At 41.3% G+C, this 15474-nt stretch overlaps 1 protein-coding gene across 2 annotated transcripts; it reads left to right on the top strand.

Moving 5' to 3' along the window:
• The first annotated feature begins 453 nt into the window (after positions 1 to 453).
• atg10 (ATG10 autophagy related 10 homolog) lies at positions 454 to 15226 on the top strand. 2 transcript variants are annotated; one of them, XM_080847962.1, is made up of 7 exons: positions 454 to 466; positions 1448 to 1586; positions 1767 to 1892; positions 10368 to 10500; positions 10711 to 10808; positions 13758 to 13855; positions 15019 to 15226. In XM_080847962.1, the coding sequence occupies exons 2-7, from the start codon at positions 1458 to 1460 to the stop codon at positions 15188 to 15190; spliced, it is 756 nt and encodes a 251-aa protein (XP_080704088.1). In that variant the 5' UTR covers positions 454 to 466; positions 1448 to 1457; the 3' UTR covers positions 15191 to 15226. The 2 variants fall into 2 exon arrangements, with proteins under 2 accessions (XP_080704088.1, XP_080704089.1); XM_080847963.1 differs by having other exon boundaries at positions 1412 to 1586.
• Positions 15227 to 15474: the final 248 nt, after the last annotated feature.

The raw sequence follows: 15474 nt of genomic DNA, 5'->3' as shown, positions 1-15474 counted from the left end.
TGTGGGTAAATGAATCTTTTAAGACTTCATTTTTAATGATACAGCCATACAGGTTGTCATGAATCAAGTCTTATTTTAAACCAGACTGTAGGCTAAATCAAGTAGCTTATATGGTAATTTAGTCTGGGACTCGCAGTGTAACAACAAACCACTTTTTTGATTATAGGCTAATTAATTTCTGACTGGTTCAGGCTTCAATTTGTCCTAAACTTATGTTCATTTACTAGTCCCGTTGTAATGTGGAACCGCTCTAGCACTGCATTTGAAAAAGATGCTGGTGTACGCAGGCTATGACAAGCCAAGTCAAGTAAGTTACAGTGATGTCTGTCCTCTACTGCTCTACAGCTTTCACTGTTCTTTTCTCTTTTTTTTTCTCTCGAAATGGGCAACTTGAAACCGTCCGTGCTGAATAACATTCGCTGTTCCAACATCCTCCCTCCCCTTGCTGGATCCCGGAAGTGTCTCGGTAAGACTCACGAGTTCTGCGCTCTTGCACTCACAACGGTAGACTGGCAGACTCGTATTGTATACAGCCGAAATATTATATCTGTATCGTGTTTTACAACAGGAACAATATATGAAACCAAGGTTGGGCATAGGCTGTAAATATGACATACGTTGCTATGCTTAGTATACGTTCCAGGACATTGTAAGTTTTGTCACAGTGGAGTCAAAGAAGCTGCCCGGTTTTCCCAAGTTGCGGTGGCGAACCGTAGATTTGAAGTATATTGGGCCTTATAGATGCGTCGATCTCTTTAGGCTACTTTATATTGAAGTTTGAATAGTATAACACATTGCCGTCCTTTTGATCATCGTTTTAATACTGACAAGGTCTCATTATTTTGGTTTTAAGAATCCAGACAGCAACAGCAGTGTCCACAATCTAGTGAGGATTTGATGCCTGGTCTGGACACATCGGGGTCAATCATGAAGAAAGGATGAAGGATCCTTTCACAGTTTAGTTTGCTATACAGTGAACTGTATACGAAACTCCCCTCCCTTTAATTTTTTTCTTGTCGCAATAGGAATATTTATTTTCTCAAGAGTTGGGTCATGGCTATTTGTCTGACCACTTAAAGTCCATGAACATGCATTCCACCATCATACAATCTTCAAATTAAGCTTCTGCAATGATTAAACCAAGCTGTGTTAATATTTGTTGTAACTGAAAATATGTGCTTAGGATGATCATAATCACCGTAGATGTTAGTCATCTACATAATCCTAAGGTTACTTAAATGAGTGAGAAATACAGATGTCTCTCTTGATTTAACTTGCAAAAGTTACACAATAGTTATATACAATATTAAAAAAAACATGCTGTTTATTCTAATGTTTTGAATGACTCTATCTCTGGAACATGTATAATGTCGGTTTTGAAACCATGCACTTGACTGCTACACTCCATAAGGAAGGGATTGTAAGAATCTCTGCACTGTGGCTATAGTCTTTCCCAGATGTCAGATGACACAGACTCAACAGCTGCCAGCTGTTACCTGGATGAGAAGACCTTCCGTCTCAGCTGCAGACTCTTCTTGGAACATTCCATCTTCCTCAATGATGGATGGGCCTGGGAGGAAGTCAATGTATGTTTAAATGAAACGAGCCTCTGTTTATCCTCTCATCTCGTTGTCTGTATAGTATTGTCAGAAATGTAATGACAATACGGTATATTCATATAAATCTGGAAAGAAAATGCATAAAGTGAACAATTTTGCATGCATGCCAAGGCTATTAATATGTGTTGATTTCAATTATTCTTCAAGGTGTCAGAGAAGGAAGGATACATGAAAAAAACGGTGATGGTCCCCTGTAGAATCAGTTCTACACCGTGCCAGAGCAACCAAAGCAGACCGGTGGATGGTGATGATGCCCTGATGTTAGAGGAACAGGTACTGCAGTCTTGTATCAAATACCAAAAACTTTGATGGTTCCTTGGTTCAGTTTACACTGGAAATCCATGTCATGTCTTTTAGGGCTTGTTCACTTAAATCTCTGTCTGCATTTGGTTCTTGAACACTGAAGTTATTTTCCGATTTGAATCAGGTTAAGATAACATAATCTTTTTTCAGTGTTCCTTGTATAGTTGTTTATAAGAGTGTGGTTTGGTATGTTTTGTTTGGCAATGTGTAGAAATAATTTGTGTTTGTGCCCCAAAGAGAGAGAGGGAGGGATGGAGAGACTTGTGTATTACCCACACACTGAATCAATTACCTGAAGGAAGCACTTTAACTAAATCCTGCCATTTACAATGGAGGTCGGTTATCCCCTGGAAAAACCTTGCTAGAACGGGTATTTTCTCTTATGTGACCAGGTATTAATTTAAGTGTGCTGCTGCACACATCAAGGAGATTGCACATAGCCTATCTTAGCTTTCATTTGAGTTTGTTTTTCTGCACTGTAACATACAAGGGCAAATCTACATATTTCCTCTTAGCTACTGCACATGAGCAGGAACATTACTGAAATCTTGTTTCGTGAAGCACATTATCTTTTTTTAAATGGAAGTTGTGCCTTGTGAATTTTTCCTTTGCGCCCATTTCATTAGCATGCCCTTCCGGCAGATTGCAAATGAATTGACTCCCCTGGATATTTACATTCCACTCACACACGGAACAGAAGAGCTAGCTCCTTTCCACATTCTATGAAGTAGATTCCATATTTGGCTGTATTATTCACAGCAGAACAAAACAACCTCTACCTGTCAATGATGAAGGCACAATCCCATGTTTGTCACAATACTCAAGTTTTTGAAATACTACTAGTACTACTAACACTACTGTTATTGTTGTATCATTATTGTTGTTGTTGTTGTTGTTGTTATTATTATTATTATTATTATTATTATTATTATTATTATTATTATTATTATTATAACTACTATTATTATTTCCTCATTAGTAGGCTAACATTAAACTTTTTGGCCAGATTTACAAATTGACAAATGTTAACTTGAAAAGTTTCCTTTACTATTCGTTTCCTTTACTTTATACTTTGCTACACACACACACACACACACACACACACACACACACACACACACACACACACACACACACACACACACACACACACACACACACACACACACATACTGTAGTTGTCATTCGCTCTTAGTGGCAAAATGAGGCACACTCTACAACAATTTCATCAAATTCCAGCTGTAGGAGAGACCAGGTACAGCTGTAACATGCTTCATTTCTCAGCTTGTGTCTAACGTACAGACAATGCGTGTTATGGCATCAGCTTGCGTCTCCGTGTCTGTCTAAAGTCATAGACATAAATAGTTTTTGTGGGGCAAATTTGTTACTTTCAAGTTTTGGGCTACTGGCAGCAGGGTGAGGGGATGTGGCGAAAATTTGATACCCTTGGCCCTTAGCGACTATCTCACTGGACAAAATATTCTTCCATGGTCAGGCAGTTGCCTCCACGGACTCGTTTTCATGTATGGTTCTCCGATTTTGGCGGACAAACTTTGTAGATGGACGTATTTGTACATAAAATACTTATTTTTTAAATAGACTCTGTGCAATGTAAAAACCCCATTATTGTAACTGAAAAATACATCTGAGGGGATTTGCAGGGTGTCTGAGCCAGCTATCTTATGTTGGCAAACTACTTCCCACAAGGTAAACAGCAATGTATTGACGGATTGACAGAGTCGGATAGTTACAAAATTTGGGAGGTGCATGTCAGGCCACAGAGAGGTGCTCGGAGAGGGTTTGCATTGTCGGAGAGGGCTCTCCATGTCTCTGTGTCTCCGTAAACGGACGACCATGAATTGGGCTTTATCCACCACTATTTTGGTTTTGCTGTTGGCATACATTTACTTTACCGCTTCAAACTGGAATGTTACAATTGTTTCAACTGTTCCTGACATGGGATATTCTTAACAAAGGCACTCACTGCCTCTAGATGAAAATAGAAGAAGTTAGGCACGTGCTTGAATCAGTGAAGTTAATATAGAGACGAGAGGAAAATGTTGCATAGCCTACATGTTCAAATGAAAGGTGTCACTTGCAACAAGGCAAAATACAAAAAGTGTTACAGCTGCACCCGGTCTCCCCTATATTCATCTTCAGTTTCACAGTCATCATAAACTCCCATACAAACAGTTGGGCAGTCATACGTCTACTTGGATGAGCAATCAGTAATGTCTAAAGGAGTGTGAAAAATTCTGAAATATACCCTAAAACACCTGGAAAATTCCCATAGCACAAACGTGGGACATACATTTGCAATAGAACCTGAGATGAGGAGAAATGTCAATCATTGTGACTGCACTATGCCTGCACCTAGTGCTGCCTCTTCCTAAACAAATACTGGCTGAGGAGATACGAGAGAGAAATTATGCATTTGCATAAAGTGGACCAGAATGCATTAAAGATGCTGTTTGAAGGAAGACTTGGTTAAGGGAGGATTTCATCTGTCATAGCTCATATGATTGATACAGAGACATATTGATGATTGAGACGTATTGATCCATTCTTGAATACTTTGTCGGTCAAACAGTCATAAAGATTTGGGGAAAGATTTCAAAATACATTTGTCAGGTTTATCATTGCATCATGCAGAGTAGGTATTACAAAATGTTTGGTTGCATACATGTACACTGGAAAGTATAGCAGTACATCAACTATGTATTATTATGTTGTAGAAATGATTGCATCTTTCAGTTGGACATTTTTGGATAAGTCCAGCACTTGCAAGCATAGTGATGTGTAGCCTAGACTGCTAATAATTCACTGGCTAATGAAAGTTAGTGAGTTGTATTCATATACATTGGCGTATAGACTTGCTCCATATTGATTCCTCATGGTAGGGAAGGACAAGGACCTACTACGATGCCTGAAATCTTGTCATAATACTATTACCAAAAACCATGAAATTCAGAACTTGTAACTTGAGATAAATCATTTACTTTGATGATTGAATGCGATATCAACCATTAACCAAAATTAAAATGGGTTTTTAGTTTACCTAGCTTTATATTTTTTTATCATTTCAGAATTCCTAATGAACTATGTAATAGTCTCCATGATATGAGCCCTGGGTGCTCACACTGCATTGCTTTTATGGTTTACAATAGAATGTCAAAAACATGTGTGTTGTTGCTTGTTGCTGTGGTTCTTTTTAGAGTTCTACAGTATCCAAGTTAAACATGTGCAAGATAATCAAGGTGATTGCACAGATTGTTATATTAACATGTCTGAATACCAGAGGTAGTGCTTGAGAGAGAAATAGACATAGTTTAATGCTTTTGATGTCTTGATGCTTTGGGTGTAGTCCATGACTCCTGCTGGACAGAGAGGGCGGCCTAAACGCATTGTGATTCTGGCTTTTGATATTTAACTTTCTTCTATGAAAGGAGACTTTGGGCCAAATGTATCAATGTTTGTGTACAACTTGCCATAAATCCCACGATTGGTGTATGGAGGTTTTTTTTGTCAGAGTTATCAAACACAATGTATGCACAATGTATGCACAATGTATGTCCACGCTCTACATAAATCTGAACATGAGTCAGTATAAAATCAAGTGCACATGAACACGCTTAATGTCCACTCCCACATTTATCCTTATTGGGGTCGCGACACAGCCTAAATTGGTTGGAGTAGTTTGTACATCCTCCAGGGAAACGTCCCCGCGAAAGGCGCACATATGGATGAACTTGAAATTATCTTGCTGCGTGTTTATTAGGGGAATCAGCCGTCATGTTGTTATGTTAAATGTTGTTGTTGTCATGTTGTTACGTCATGTTAAACTTATATTAGTTCTTATATGCTAAATAAAGCAAAGGGTTATATATTCACAATGTGTTCTAACCAAGATCACACACTTCTCCATTCTGAAGTTTGCACCCTACACTGCTTTACTAAAGAATGAATACATTTTTTTTTTTTTTTTCGTTTATCAAACTGATCATCCGCTCAGTCAATTTCGTCCATTTCTATTACTTTGTGAAAACCTGTCATTGCCTCAGAATGCATTTTAATATTTAATATTAATTCAAACTAAACTTTTTTTTAATTATTATAATCATTTTCTGGAGGTTTAAATTGCTGGGGTCAAATTGACCCAAAGGATAAAAGATGTTAGTCAATTTGAAGGTAACAGGAGAGATAAACAAGTAGGCACACTTTGTGAGACCAACAAATGGCCTATAGGTCATATCTTGATACTGGAGAGCTTAACAATGAATGACTACCAGTTGCCACTGATAATATATATTAGTGTTATTTATATTAGATTTAAATCAAATGTGGTGTGTCAGCTTTGTCAGTGTAATGAAGCTATGTTATTCTAATGAACCTGACCTGACCTATATAATTATTTGTCTTTCTGGTTTCTTAAATTTTTTTCATAGAACAAGTTGTGAGGGGCAGTTTATGCACTGATGGTCGTATGCTGCTGATAAAGTCAACAGTGACATTGGAGCTACATTTCAGAGTCCAGCACACAGATGTGTTTTTCACCAAACATGGCAATTTGGTCTTCATGCCAGCCAAATGGACACTAAGCCACTAGTTCCTCAAAGTGCTTTATAAACTGTTTGTACAGCTCGTACAACCATTGTATAAAGTTACTTTCAACAGAGCCTGTAACATTTTGGGTATTTTTCTAAAGCTATTAAGTGTTTAAGGGTTTAAATTACCATTGCAGGGTAACAAGGGAAAAGGCTGAATATTGTCCCTAAAAATAAAACATTTATGGATTACAATATTTTAGTAAAATTTAGTTAGTTTAGTAATAGGGTTCTTTTTATGGACCTGTTTATGAAGCAGGTTTTAACTAACATGAAAGTGCATATCACACCACCATACTACCAGGAGGAAACGTCCAGTCTCTGTGCGATTGACTCCCATTGTTACAGAATATATTTGTTGGGCTAAAATACACTCATGTCTCAGTGTGTAATTACTACTTACAGAGAATTTAGCCTATCTATGTTGAAACCATGGTACAGTGTTGAAAAAGGCATCACATCTGTTGAGCTCAGCCTTCCAGACTGTCTGTGGAAACTGATGTGCACCAACTATTGAATAATAGGGGAGAGTCAAGGGCAAATACTGTTCAGTGGCAGGTTATGATTTTCTTCTCTGAGTATCTGTTTTGTAGGATTTCGAATTAATATTTAAGATCTACACGTAATATTCTCTTTAAAGTACACTGTACATTGTATGACCTTCAAGAGGACTCTTTCAGGCAGCAGCATGCAAGAAAGCTCTCCTAGCCATTGTCCAGGAAAGAGAGAGAGGGGGGAAAAAAACATTTTCCAAAAGATCTGTGAAAGATTAGGAAAGCTAAATGCCTTTTTTGTGGCTTCCTGTTTTGGTGGAGGAATTCTTTGAGGCAGTGCATAAATGTCTCACTCAACAAAAATCCATCAGGGTTAACCCTTTTGGTGCCTCATGCCTGAATCTGTGCCGTTCCTCTTGAATGTTTGCCTTTGTCTTTGGGCACCTGTAGGAAGACGGGTCATCACCTGCAAATCAGTATGTCCAGCCAGAGAATCCACTCCGTATCTAAACTATGAGTAGCTGTGTATTTTGAAAAGCCCTTTTTCGATGTGAACCAGGATATCACAATCATTCCTGTACATGTCTGCCTGAAAAACCTTTAATACTTTCTCTAAAAGAAGCCTGAAAGAAACCTGGTATTTTAAGCCTTTAAATGCATAGACTATACACATAATTACCTGGGTAATTAAACCTGTAATTAGGGATTATTTAAATTAATAAAAAATCCAATCCTTCATCTCTTGAATTACACTTCTTAACCCTCCTTCTGAGTTGAGTGGGAGTGCAGAAAACATCTGATTAAATGTTTTCCTCCCAGCCTCTTGCCTCTGTGGGATTTACAATTTCATGTAAATGTTGGGCTTCTCCAGATCATCTGATTTCACTAATTTCTGTGAACTTTCATGGCCATACTTATATAGTCATTTCAGCCATACTAGAATATTATTGAAATAAAATGTCATGCCTTGGTTTGAACATTTTAACTCTATTCTAAAAAGTTCTTGTTAATATTCAGCGCAAATGGGATTTTATTTTGAAATTCCATCTCCGTGCAAGATGATTGGCTGAATAAACAGTTGGACGGCAAGAACTTTTAATGAGAGGGTAGTCATAGATCCAGCCAGATATGTTGTGAATGTCTAATACCAAGCTAACTTCACTGCGGTCATCAATTCATCAAACACCTGACACCAAACAAGTGGGACATTAAGCAGTGACAGTGGTTGAGACAGACTGCGCATAACCTTATACCACCATCAGGAGACCAGATGAAGAGAAAATAAGTTCCAGTTTAAATTCAAGGCTTATTTTCTGCAAATTATGCAGTAAACAAGAAAATAGGTTGCCTTGCAAAAAAAAAAAAGCACTAAATTTGCGTTGAACTTGCAAATTGCGGAAAACTGGAGTGGGACTGTCTGGAGGGCCACAGCACAAGTGGCATATACAGTGATGGGTTTGTGCTAGAGCCTAGGAAGCAACTGCATGAGAGGCTGTGAAGAACCCTTAATTAAACTTGACCCCTGGTCTCCATGGTCACCATGTTAAACACAGACTGAGCAACACAGTCAGGTCAGAGCAGCCTGATTGTAATGTTTGCCTCTCATTTGAATGCCAAATTCCCAGAGTGCCGAGGATAACGAGTGGGCCAGTCAGTTATGCAAAGTTAAGGATCAATGTGCAGGTGGACCTCTCATGGCTCACACCACACCATGGATACTGAGAGATGGCATTGACTCCCTTCTCAGATTCATCAAGTCACTGCTTTGGAATTGTGCAAAGGGTCGTTTGTGTTGACTGCCACTGCTGTCTTTGAACAAAATCAACCTTTGATCTTTGATGAGCTTTAGCATGTTTCCATCATTTGCTCGTCTATAATTTGTTTCCTTTTAAAAGCCTAGTCTGTTTTGGTCCCCTATGAAACATCCTGTTGGGAGGTCTGAGGAGTTGGCAGCCAGTTTAAAGGGCTGGGGATGGAGGTACTGTGTGTGTGTGTGTGTGTGTGTGTGTGTGTGTGTGTGTGTGTGTGTGTGTGTGTGTGTGTGTGTGTGTGTGTGTGTGTGTGTGTGTGTGTGTGTGTGTGTGTGTGTGTGTGTGTGTGTGTGTGTGTGTGTGTGTGTGTGTGTGGAGGTAGTGTGTGGGTGGGTGGGGTGGGGGGTGGAGGAGAACAGCACTAGTATGTCATTGTTTTTATAGCTTACGTGCCTGTGTCCCATTCTTCCTCTCTTGACAGACGTCGGATGTGAAACACTAGTAGTTTGTTTCTGGGCTCTGCCCATGTATAGGAAAGAGGAGATGCTATCTGTGTGTGGGAGGAGTGCTGAGACAGGGCAGACTTGCATGGAGAGTCTGGAAAGTGCCTGGAACAACGTCTCCACCGTTAGCGGTGGAGGCTACACACCAGCATGTGTACAACATTGATTTGATGTGCTGCTTGCACACTGTCTTTAATTAAGCCAGAGCATGTGTCAGTGGAAACAAATATATTGCCTCTATTAAGCACACTCCATTTCCTGACTGTGGTTCAGCATGTTACAGAGCGCATGGCAACCTGGGCTTATGACCCCAAGTTTTAAATAGCCGCAAGGTTTTGTTGAGTTGGGCCTCCACCCTCTGAAAAACAGCCCTAGCCTCTTAGTCTGTCATCTTCTGTCTGGTCATGAGCTCTTAAAAATAAAATTAAAATAAACAAACACTCAATGAATGTAGAAGTACCTAGGTGAACAATCTGCGGAACATATGTTTTCAGTGCAATCCTCCTCAGGTGTTAGTCTGGGTCCATCCCAACGTGTGGTGAGTAATGATTGAGTTATAGAGGCCGTAAGCAGAGAAGTTTGGGATTTAGCAGTTGACGCGAAGTGGTGAATATGAGTCACTCTCATTTTTAAAAGACGGGCTGTAGCCTGAAGGTTGATATTGAGCTTTGGGTTTTGCATTCTGTGTGTCTCTGCTCCCTACCTCACTGCGTAGGAGATAGCTTTGGCTGTAGGGCTCACTGGGGGTACTTCCACCAATTCATATCAAGTGATCAGTCTCAAAGCGGGTGAATGATTGATGTCTCCACATAAAAGATAATCACACTAGTATCAGTTATTCTTTGATGCCAGGCTTAACCTATGGGAAATAATGATTTCTGATGTAAACTCTTGACAAGACCTTCTCTTTTCACAAGTTATTTCATGAGTAGTTTAAAGTACTGACTCACTCAAAAAAAAAGCTGTGTGTGTGTGTGTGAGAAAGGAAGTGTGAATGTGTGTATGTGTACATGTACAGTCCAAAAGCCTTTCACAGTTGTGCAAAGGCCATTTCAACACTATTCACTGTGCACTGTGGTGTTTCTGCCTTCAGCTGTGTGACCAGGATGAGGCTGTAGGAGAGCCGACAGCAGCTGAGGGCCAGGCTGCGGTGCGCTACGAGTACCACGCGCTCTACTCCTGCAGTTACCAGATCCCTGTCCTCTACTTCAGAGCATCCACGCTAGGTACATGCACGTAGGCCTTGTGTCAAATGTGGCAATCCTCGCTGCCAAATGAGTCACCGTCGAAGCCTCGGTGCCAAAATTGTTTGTGGTTTCGAAAGCTGCGTCAGTATGACCATGAATCCAGATGAGGAGAGGGTATAAACAAACATCAGTTCAGTTTGCTCAAAGGATTTTACTGGCTATGGAAAACTATTGGATTCTCTGTTACAGAGGGACGGTCACTGTTATTAGAGGAGGTGTGGAATAATGTCCACCCCAACTACCAGCAGAGGTTATTGCAAGGTCCATGGGACACCATCACCCAACAGGTAGGTTTCCCCGTTTTGAGTTGGTACATACCTTTTTTGAGTGTTCGCACTGCCATTCGTTTGAAGTGTTCAGAGAGTCATTCACTCTGACGTTGAGCACTCATATGAGATGGCAGTGCTAGGTTCTGTTTCCTGATTCTGTGTGGATATTGCAGTAGAGCAAGTGAGGGCTCCCATATGAGCCTGTAGTTCCCAGTAGGTTCCTCTTAACGCATCTCGTTCCCAGTAGGTTCCTCTTAACGCCTCATTGTGACATCAGTGGGGAATATCTGTCCAAAGACCTGAATTGTGGCTGATAGAAATTGTAATTGCTGAGAGAAGTTATTTTGCAGAGCACTATCTTATCATCCCAATTGGGACCTTAATAGATCTACACAATCCAACTTAAGAGCACTGATGTAGTCCTTTGCCACAGACAGTAATAAATGCAGTCCGTGATGACATAAACCGTGATTGCGCCAACGCCTGAATGGCAATTGAAAGTTATTATGATCAGAGGGTTATATCGCTGTCTCTTGGACAACTGTGTACAAATGGCACATAGCCGATGTAGGTGTCAGCGGATTGATTAAGTATGAATGGAAATTAGGAGCAGAGCGACGTCAGCACAGAGCTTTATTAGAGGAAGGAGAAGAGCGGCCGAGACAAAGCAGCCGAGGAGGAACAGGAGAGGGAAATGTCAGGGGAAGGGAGGCTGCTTGGATGGAGCAGGAACAACAGTGGTGTGGGGTCGTGGGGCTGAGCAGGGTGGGTGTGGGAGACGGAGGACTGTGCTGTCTGACGCAGGTAAACATGAGTGACTCACATCAGAGCTTTACAAAGAGTGGTGCCAACGCTTGCTCTCTCCCTCTCCCTCTCCCTCTCCCTCTCCCTCTCCCTCTCCTTCTCCTTCTCCTTCTCCCTCTCCCTCTCCCTCTCTCTCATCCTTCTTTGTCTCTCCCTCTCTCTTTCGCTAACCACCCCTCCTTCTCTCTATCTCTGCACTCATCCCCATCCCCCCTCCGTCGTTCTCAGTTTTCTTAAATTCAAATTGGTTTCTCACCGTAACAAATGGGATCTTGCCATTGCCAAAGTAGTTCAGAGGAAGACAGTGTGCTCTTACTTGATTTGTTATAGGCTTTTTCAGAAAAACACACAGAAACACTAATGTTACAATGGAACATCCACTTCAAATATTTTAAAGAGTGCAAAAATGAATATATGCTCTAAATTAGTATGACGCCCGAAATCATTATCTTTTTGCATATCAAGCATTCCAGCTAGCTGAGACCTGCGGGGTAAAAAATATTAGCTGTGCCCTTTTTCATATTTTCATGTCTTATTCAGTAGTTGATAGCTGTCTATATGGGCAGAAGCACACAGGCACATTTTTTTGCGGATTGCAAGCTGTTTTCATGCATTTCAAGTCCTCCACCGTTTCCTTGGTTCCCACTGAAGGCACAAACAGTCGTCCTCACGGACAGAGCAGTGGGATATAGACGACAATCACTGCACTCTTTAGATTAATAGAATTCCAGCCTGTCCTTTGTGAATTAGACTATGTTCTACCTCCGGCAATGTTATTCATTAATGCTTACAAAGGTCAAATCCTGCGTGCAAAATAAATAAAGAAATCAACGTGAATGTAGAGTAATAAGTGGGAACGAATCACAGTGATCCACATGTGATTGAGATGGGAAACCAAGTGGTTTTCTGAATCATTGGTCATGGAACAGTTTGGTTCTCTCCTCCCTAAAGGATTCTAAGTCATCTTTATTGACTAATCAGTGGTCCAGGAAGCCTTGGGGATGGCTATAATGGGGGGGAGGGGGGGATGTGGAGTGATACGTAAGGGAGTCTTTACATTACCTCTTTATAAGCAGTCAGGCACTACTGAGGGCCATGCTATAATTACAAAAATGCAGGATGATAATGTTGGAAGGGAATGGAGGTGAGGAATCTTAAGAGATGTACTCCAGACCCTCAGTGTCTTGTCAGTGCATGTGCTCATAGAAGAATTGGTCCATGTCTGAGATCATAGTACTCATTCAATGCATGATAGTGTGCTGTACACACTGGTCAGGATTGAGAAGAATGAAGTTGGTGTTCTCACAAACAACGAGTGTCTAATTAAGTCGTAGTGCGTTAACAAAAGTGACTTGTGTTAGTCGTGTTTTTTTTTTTTTGTCTTCACAAGACCAAGTGTTAGCCACAGCTTTGACAGGTAGAAATCCGTGAACCTTGTGAGTCTCTCGGCCATTGTGCATTTGAGTTCAGTATTCCATTCCTTTCAACTGCCACGATCCACATTCACCTCAGGTCAGGAGAAAGCACGGTGTGAGTATGTAGCCCTGTGTAGAATGAGAAGTGCTTTGTGGAGATCAAGTGCTGTTGTAGTGCTCCGGTGGAGAAGCAGCTCCTTGCTCCCTCATTGTGCTTTACTGCCCCCCAGTGCATGATGGGATACTGGCTGAGCCAGTGGAGCGGCAGCCCTTAGCAGTTTAGTATGGAAGCAATTAGCCCCGAGCTAGCTGTATATATTTGGTTAGACTCAAAGAATGACACCTTAAGATGTCTGTCTTTTGATTTCCTTCTGGTAAGGGTGGGGGTAGCTTTGCATTTTATCCATCTGATCAATTAGGGTGAGTTTTAATGAAGTGCAATTAGGGTCCAGTTTAGTCTGAGCGTTTGGGAATGGAAGACCATCTGTTTCGCTCAAATTGCAAGATTGGATTCTTGTTTTGAAAAAGCGACTTAATCACGCTCTTCCTATTCACATGGAAGAAAGCCGCCTCTCATGTCTAACCAAAACTTGTCTGGTTTGATTCCTATCCCTAGGTGCCCCCCCACCCTTCCCTCCATCTTTGTTTCAGCTCTCACAATCTAAATCTTTCCTCACATGATTTTTTTTATCTCATAGTATTTAAGTATGTAAGAGTGTGTCTGCACCTGCTCACTATGTCACTACAGGAACACCCCTTGCTTGGTCAGCCATTCTTCATGCTTCACCCCTGTCGTACGGAGGAGTTCATGAGGCCGGCACTGGAGACTGCTCGTGCTGAGCAAAAGTTAGTATTACTTCTTCTTCACCTCTCTCCCCTCCCATGTCCTCAAGCTGGCCTCATTCACCTCTCCTAACTGGTCATCTCCACAGCGTCATACAGTGGTGGCCGGATTAGAACGATCAAACTAACTTCCCTATAGTAGGTGTCAATGATATTTATGGACAAAAATGATTCAATTCAAGAAACACCAAATGATTCCATGTCTAAAGAGTCTAAAAACCATAAATATTTGATTCGATTGGATTTTTTTTACTGTGTTCTTAGATAAAGGCAACTGCAGTGAGAAATACTGATTCCACATTTTTATTCATTTGCCTTTTGGCAAATAGAAGTTGTAATTTAAATATTTATTGGTTTCATTTTTGTTTCTGCTAGGCATGCAAGGTAAAACGTTTTTAATTTACCAGTATCTCATAAAAATGTAACACTTATAGTAATGTGATTGCAAAGAAAATGTGGCATGTAGAAACACCTTTCTAAACAAATGTAAGCTTTTGGTGGTCGCAGAAAGTGTGGAAAGTGAGTTAGGTGGACGATGACCATTCTTATAGGTGTGGTAAGAAATGTTTTGAGGTGAAAAAATGACATCTCTGTATTTCTGTATATTGTGGAGACCATGTGAAAATACACAACAGTACTGAAAATATTGTTTCTCCTTGTCATTATGTGTGGTATTAGATCTCTCTAAATGTCTTTCTAAATGAACCTCATGATGTAATGTCTGCACCCATGGTTAAAGTGGCATTGATCATGTAAATGTGGCCACCCGCTGCACGACTTGGAGTTTGCCCAGTTCTCATCTGCCAGTGTTGGGTGAAAATGCCAATTCTGTCCTCCGAAGGCAGCACAAAGAGCCATCTAAAAATAAGCAGGAACATTTGGTTCCCAGGCAGGGACGCGACACATTGTGCACCAGGCACAGACAGAGGAGAAGTCAGTGCTTCTTCACGTTGTTCATTACAAGCCCACTACAAACCACTGGGCCTTATAGATCACTCCAGATTGGGGCAGATTAAAATGCTGCCTCCTCCTGCGCCTGCCATTCTATTTTTATTTTGAGATAAATTGACGTTGCCTCCAGCCTGGCGTGAGTGAGCCCCTCGCCTCTGTGTCAGGGAGAACACTTTCACTTCCTAGTGTGATCATCATGTCCTCTTTTTCCACAGGGGAGTGAATTATATTGTGACTTGGTTGAGTGTGGTGGGACCAGTGGTGGGACTGGATGTTCCGCTCAGCTATGCGCTGGCAGTGGGCCCACCTGCACCCAAGGCAGAGGCAACAACAACAACAGCAGCATCGACAGCATCAGCATCAGCATCAACATCTGGCCCAGACTGAAGCGTTCCCACCCCCTGACTGTGGCTCCATCTGTGACGTCGGCCTGAGTCCCACCACCACATCTGGCAGGAGCTGTGACTGGAGCCTCTCAACCTCAGCTGTCTGCTCCCATCCCGGGAGATGTTCTCTCCGCAGAGCTCCCTGCTGTGTCGTATTTATCTGTCTGACGGTCCTGCACAACCACGTCATCCCTCACACAGAATAGCAGACTCCGCCTAATGGCAAGGGATTGCAACATCATGCTGAGATTTTGGCACAGTGGTTAACCATGACGTACTTTACGG

Source organism: Sprattus sprattus (assembly GCF_963457725.1).
Source record: "Sprattus sprattus genome assembly, chromosome: 11".
Lineage (NCBI taxonomy): Eukaryota > Metazoa > Chordata > Actinopteri > Clupeiformes > Clupeidae > Sprattus > Sprattus sprattus.
The sequence above is the reverse complement of the archived record's forward strand: the minus strand, read 5'-3'. Positions and strand labels throughout refer to the sequence as shown.